Source organism: Megalobrama amblycephala, linkage group LG19 (genome assembly GCF_018812025.1).
Source record: "Megalobrama amblycephala isolate DHTTF-2021 linkage group LG19, ASM1881202v1, whole genome shotgun sequence".
NCBI classification, from domain to species: Eukaryota; Metazoa; Chordata; class Actinopteri; order Cypriniformes; family Xenocyprididae; genus Megalobrama; species Megalobrama amblycephala.
Genome location: NC_063062.1, coordinates 35,535,881 through 35,542,727, shown reverse-complemented (window position 1 = coordinate 35,542,727; position 6,847 = coordinate 35,535,881). Strand labels below are relative to the sequence as shown.

The 6,847-nt window shown below is 34.9% G+C and overlaps 1 protein-coding gene across 4 annotated transcripts in view; it reads left to right on the top strand.

Annotated features, from left to right (window-relative positions):
• The window catches only part of st3gal4 (ST3 beta-galactoside alpha-2,3-sialyltransferase 4), a 68,804-nt gene that overhangs the window by 53,622 nt on the left and 8,335 nt on the right, over positions 1 to 6,847 (top strand). For 3 of the 4 annotated variants that reach the window (XM_048169288.1, XM_048169287.1, XM_048169289.1), the window contains exons 7-9: positions 3,686 to 3,784; positions 6,104 to 6,293; positions 6,393 to 6,530. In XM_048169288.1, the coding sequence (XP_048025245.1) occupies positions 3,686 to 3,784; positions 6,104 to 6,293; positions 6,393 to 6,530 (427 nt within the window). The remainder of the gene's footprint in view (positions 1 to 3,685; positions 3,785 to 6,103; positions 6,294 to 6,392; positions 6,531 to 6,847) is intronic. The other variant, XM_048169290.1, reaches the window with a different exon arrangement.

The window sequence follows — 6,847 nt, the reverse complement described above, 5'->3', positions numbered from 1 at the left end:
TCTGTAGTGTGGCATGAATTACAGCACGTATTCCAAATGAACAACAGTAATGTTCTTGTTCATGTTCAAAATTATCTTGGTTTCCGTATGATGATAACCCCTGAAAAGACGGAAGAACGGTATTTTAAAATGAGAAGTAAAACTCAGTAGCTCCTATAGTGATGGCTAATTTTCCCTGTTTAATTTGGATGTTTGTTTAATGTTTATTGATAGAAAACCAACCCTAGTAAAAAAGTAATATATTTAAGACATTTATTTCATACTAAGTATAGTTCAAATATATTAACTGACATATCACTTGAGACTTACTGTTATAAACATTATAATTAAACCTTATTTGGAGTATTACTATTACTTATTGATAAGGTTTATATGAACTTTGAATAATGTTCATCTTTAAATACAAGATATTTAAAGTGTACATAAAGTATACTTGCACTAGTTTCACTTTAGCACAATCAAATATACTTCAGTACATCTTTAGTTGGAGTTCAGCACTATTTCCGCACAAACAAAGTGCATTAAGTACAAAATTTTAAGTATACCACTTTAATATACCAACATTACAATTGCAGGGTATTTTTATTTAGCACATTAACAATATGTAAATGTATTTGTATTATACTTAGCATGAAATAAATGTATTTCAAGTACAATTTAGTATATTTATTTTTCACTAGGGAAATCACATAAATCAGGATTTTAAATTGTATTTAGACATGTTCCAGAAATTGCAAATTGCAAATTTGCATAGAAAATAAACCTCAAATATTATATACAGTTGTGCTCAAAAGTTTACATACCCCTTACAGAATCTGTAAAATGTTAATTATTTTAACAAAATAAGAGGGATCATGCAACATGTGTGTAATTTTTAACTTAGTACTGTCCTGAATAAGATATTTTGCATAAGAGATGTTTACATATAGTCAAAAAATAGCTGAATTTATAAAAATGACCCATTCAAAAATTTAGATACCCTTGATTCTCAATACTGTGTGTGATTACCTGGATGATCCACGACTGTTTTTATGTTTTGTGATGGTTGTTCATGAGTCTCTTGTTTGTCCTGAACAGTTAAACTGCCCAACATTCTTCAGAAAAATCCTTCAGGTCCTGCAGATTCTTCAGTTTTCCAGCATCTTTTGCATATTTGAACCCTTTCCAGCAGTGACTGATTGATTTTGAGATTCATCTTTTCACACTGAGGACAACTGAGGGACTCAAACTCAACTATTAAAAAGGTTCAAACATTCACTGATGCTCCAGAAGGAAAGTTTTCACCTCCGGCTCTTAATGAATCGTATTTCCTTCTGGAGCATCAGATCTCAAAATCATACAGTCACTGCTGGAAAGGGTTCAAATATGCAAAAGATGCTGGAAAACTGAAGAATCTGCAGGACCTGGAGAATTTTTCTGAAGAACGTTGGTCAGTTTGACTGTTCAGGACAAATAAGAGACTCATAAAAAAACTATCACAAAACAAAAAAACAGTCGTGGATCATCAGGTAACCACACACAGTATTGAAAATCAAGGGTATGTAAACTTTTGAATGGGGTCATTTTTATAAATTCTGCTTTTTTTTTTTTTTTTTTTTTTTTTTTTTTTCTTGTGGTCTTTATGTAAAGAACTGTTTTGTGAAATAGTTTATTCAGGACAGTACTAAATAAAAAATAACATGCAATTTTCATGATCCTTTTTATTTTGTTAAAATAATTAACATTTTTGCAGATTCTGCAAGGGGTATGTAAACTTTAGAGCACAACTGTATAAATATATACAGTCAAACCAAAAATTTTATATCAGAGATTATTTTTTACACTAGTGGGTGCAGGACACAATAGTTCATTTCTGTAAGTGAGGATAGCAAAATAAAGTAAACTGTGACATATTATACCCAAAAATTCTTCATACAGTGGACTACCAGTAAAATTGATACAAATTTGGAGCCAAAAATTATTCAGACACTTTGACCTGACCATGTTTTGTTTAAGTGTTATCTGTCATAATTAAGATTTTTTTTTTTTTTCTGACACAGTTTAACTCTGAGATCTTGTCATATTTTATTACCACTTTTTTTAAACTATAGTGAATAAACTGTATTAACACTCTGAGGTCTGAGGGTATCGCCGGCGATACCACCGCGGTTTTTTTCTTACCAGTGTGAAAGAGACTCAAAATACTTCGTCAATGTTGCACATACAATTAAGAGTTATACACCATTTTAATCTGTTGAATATCTTCTTTTATTTGTGTACACTCAGAGTAAAAACAAAATGTTGTGCTTTTTGCAAAATAAAGAAAACTAACATGATGTGTGATCTCTCGTCTCCCTCTGAACGAACTCCAATCTGATAGTTCTCAGAAAATGAACTGTAACTTAGTGAATAATGATGACACAAAAATGAGACTTATGTCTAAAAAACGTTCAAATGTCAGGTTTTAAATTGTGTAAGTCAAATTGAAAACAAATATTCTCTGTTTATGTAATCTGTATTAAAAGAGAGCCATGTCAGAAGTCCGTGATTCAGCTCATTATCCGCTAATGTGGCCACGCCCACGGAGCGAGCGCTATTCAGACGCTTGAAAAGTGTTTTGAATAGCCATAGTTAGCGATCTCTGGCCTCTGTTAGTTCGGTTAGTTCCTGGATTGCCTGTTCTTCTTTAGCAGGCATTTGTGGACTAAAGGTGTACAGAGCGCCCTCCGGCTGCAAGTATGAATTGAAAACACAGTATCCAGCGCTCATAGTAATGACAATAAATCCTGAATAAATATTACTCCTCTGTATAGAAAATTGACAAACATATGAGAATCCATCAATATTTCTCCAAATGTGCATGCTTTTAAGCTAAATATAGTATTGCTGTTTTTCTGTATGTTTGATATACACCACATGATCACAGAGGGTTTTTTCACAGCCTACCTGACTGAAAGAGCTCATTATTATGCAAGTCATTTCATGTCATTATTATGCGATTCTTTTGTCTTCTCAGGTGTAAATGACCCATTATTCATGATGATTCAAGCCTCCACGCATACTGTTTCTTGACCAAAGATGTTTTAGAAAATTTAAATCTCTCTATTGTTTTATATGAAAGAGTAGTCAGGATACTTTTTACATCATTTTGAAGCAAAAACTCTAGTCTACAACCTCCAATACCCAGAAGTCTTGTGAACACAGATTTAATATTATTTTTTGGGCCTTATTTCAGTGACTTAAGTTTTTTGTTTTTTCAATAACCACGCATAAATGTTATTCCTTCAAAAACACAAACATGTACATACATGTTCCTCACATATTATGGTAGCCTAGTTTGTGCTGAATACAGTGTAATGACACTTTTGTCATTAATATGTTTATGAACAACTGAAAAAAGCACAAATGTCAGGGCATGTCAAAACTTCTCCAGGCCCCAAATCAGCCTCAGACTCCAGGGGGTTAATGAATGAAATGTTCAAGGTGTCTGAATAAATTATTATTATTGTTTTTCTGAAATACCTAATTTTCATAGAAATTGCATAGAAAATAAAACTGCCTGTATAATATTTATCTTGATGAGCAACATTTTCTGAAGTTAAGCGCCTCATTTCACTGACTATTTGTTGAAAAGAAAAAAATAAACATCATTTTTTTGAGGCCCTTTTGTGTACCGTATTCATGGAAAGTGCCTTTTTTGTGTCAGCAGTTTAGATTGCAGGACATGTGCAGTCATTGGAAACGGCTTTTCCATAAAAAACACTTCACTGGGGGAGATCATTAACAAATACGACGTGGTGATCAGGTAAAAAAAAAAAAAGACCTCCACCTTTGTTTGACCTCTTTCAGCATTTCTGTTACACTGCTTTTATTTACCACTTACTAGTCCTCTTTCTTTGAAAAAGTCTCTGTTTTATATTTCCCAGAAAGTTTTAGCGTGAGCTTTTTAGTTCATTTCTCCTCTCCATCTCGTTTTCCATCTCCATCTATCCGCTGAATATATTTTTCTTTTGGTCGAGGGAACGATAGCATTTCTGTTACTCTGGCTTGCGTTTTGCATTCTTGTTTTATTGTAAATCTGTTAAGTGGTATAAAATAGGCTCACTTAGCAATACCTCCTGCAATTAGAGCACTGCTTGGCTACTGTTTCTCAACCTTTGATTCTCAAGCCGATTTATAGCCTTGGAATGAACTAATGCCATTTTATTTCTTGTAAGCCTCTAACAAACGGCAGAGTTTGGCTGAGTGCATTTTTCCATGGTCTCCCCCTCCTCACCGTGTGTTCTCAGAAGCTAATCACGGCGGGGGAGGAGAGTCCAGCCGGTTGACATTTGGTGTTGAGTTACAAATCCTGATGCTTCAAAGTCTCCATTAGTGAGCAGAACACCAGCTCCTCTCTAATCTCATTTATGAGAAAGAGGGCGGTTTTTCCTGCATGGATTCACTCCCATAAAAAATGACATGCAATGTGGGGATGAATTGATAAGGATGTGTTTGTAGTGTCTATAACATTCACTTTTGTTTTGTAACTGATGATTTTCGAAAGAAGTCTCTTATGCTGCATTTATTTCATAAAAACGTGATCGCAATACAATTGTTTCCCTTAAAATGCTAATATGTTTTTGTTGCTAAAGGGGCGCTTGTGAAAAACAAGTTGTATTTGAATGTGCTTTCTGATAATAATATATAATAATAGTATATATTATTAATTAATATAATAATATAATATTAATGAAATAAAAGTGTACTTAAAGAGAGCACTTTCATTACTTTATTTCTTAACATACTTAAGTGCACTTTGTAATAATGGCAGATTAATATTAACATTTTAAATCATTATTATTTATTATTTTATTTTGTCATGCTTTAAAGAAGAACACTTATTTTGATGTGTTGACTAAAGCACATGTAAAGTACTTGATTATATAATTTTAACTGTAGTGTGATATTTGATGTTACATTTAAAGTTAATATATTTTAAATGCATTTTCATCATAACAAATAACAAATACATTAAATACATCTTAAATGCTTGTCGGTACATTCAGCAGCACACTTTAACCATATTTCAAAGAAAATGTAAGTAATTATGAAATTGCATATAAAGATGTGCTACTTAAGTGGGTCAAAAACACTCTTAAGTTCAACGAATTGCATTTAATATAAATTCGAACTATAATTTCAATGAATTGTAAATAACATGCAATGTCTGAAAACATTACATTCAGTTCGCACTTAAGCATGTTTATTAAAGTTTATTATTTTTGTATTAAGAACTCTTTTCAAGTTGTCACAAGGTGTGGCAGGAAATTGTAAATTCTTTTAAAAAATCACCCCTCCCTTCCCAATGGTGGATTTTTTTGCAGTTAATTTCCCATTGTGTTGCTATTATTTGTTTCCAAGTAGCTTTGCAAACAATGACAATGTTACATCACAGGTTTGGCTCTGCCTCAAAAATGTCCACTATTGTAATCCGAACACTTTAGGTTGACCTGGTCCGCAACACATTCACAGAGTGAAACGCACACACAGTTTACAGTGAGATGTATTGCGGCTTTCAAGTCCTCCTACTTACGAGCTCGGAGGTCGTAATTATGAGGTGATGTACGAATACATTTTATCTGGAAAAAAATGGATGTGTTAGGCAATTTCATATTTCTTCTCTCTTTTTAACATACTGCCAAAGTCAGGAAGCTTTTTTAGCACTGGTGTAGCAAAATCAAGGGCAAAGAGTGTAAATAAGGTCTGTAATTGACTCTATTATGCATTTTATCGTTCTCTTGATGCCATTTGAAATAACGGGAAATGCAGTTTTGGCCTCACAGGCCTGTCACCTCATAAATCGGCTTAATGAGTAGTGTTTTCTGGCAAGCTTTAGCACTATTCATCATCAACAGTGCACAAACTGTGTGCAAACTACATTGTACAGTCAATATTCACAAATCATGACCAGCACCAACTCTGAAAATTGCATTATTGTGGTGCACTGCATTGATATTAAATCCTACGCACTCATATTATCAATGCTTATTACGACTTGATTTGAGTTCAACATGCATTTCCAGCTCTGATTTGACCTTTGACATTAATATAAATTGCTTTTGTCCCCCACTTTGTGTGTCAGGCTGAATGACGCCCCAGTGAGAGGCTTCGAGGAGGATGTGGGTAACAAGACCACTCTGCGTCTGTTTTACCCCGAATCCGCCTCCTATAATCCGGGTATCCACAATGACCCGGACACCCTGCTGGTCCTGGTTCCTTTCAAACAGCAGGACCTCCGCTGGCTCAAAGAAATCCTATATGACGAGAAGAGGGTCAGTCCGTCTCACTTGTTTTTTTTTAAACCTCTGCCAGATTTCCCCCCGATTTCCCAGTAATCATGAGGCGCTGTTTTCTCTCTGTGCTTGATTTAGGTTCGAAAGGGTTTCTGGAAGCCGCCTCCTCAGATCTGGCTCGGCCAGGCCAGTCAGATCCGGGTCCTGGACCCATATTTCCTTCGCCTAACAGCCAGCAAGCTTCTGCAAATTCCTTTGCAACCACGCCGACAACAGGTGAGATCTGCACGCATGACCAGGCTCCAGGGAATGATAAACACTCTCATCACCATGGAAATGCACTTACTTTGGCAGAACAGATATTCCAGTGTGGATATACACCGATCAGGCATAACATTATGAGCACTGACAGGTGAAGTGAATAACACTGATCATCTCTTCATCACGCCACCTGTTAGTGGGTGGATATATTAGGCGAGTGGACATTTTGTCCTCAAAGTTGATGTGTTAGAAGCAGGAAAAATGGGCAAGCGTAAGGATTTGAGCGAGTTTGACAAGGACCAAATTGTGATGGCTAGACAACTGGATCAGGG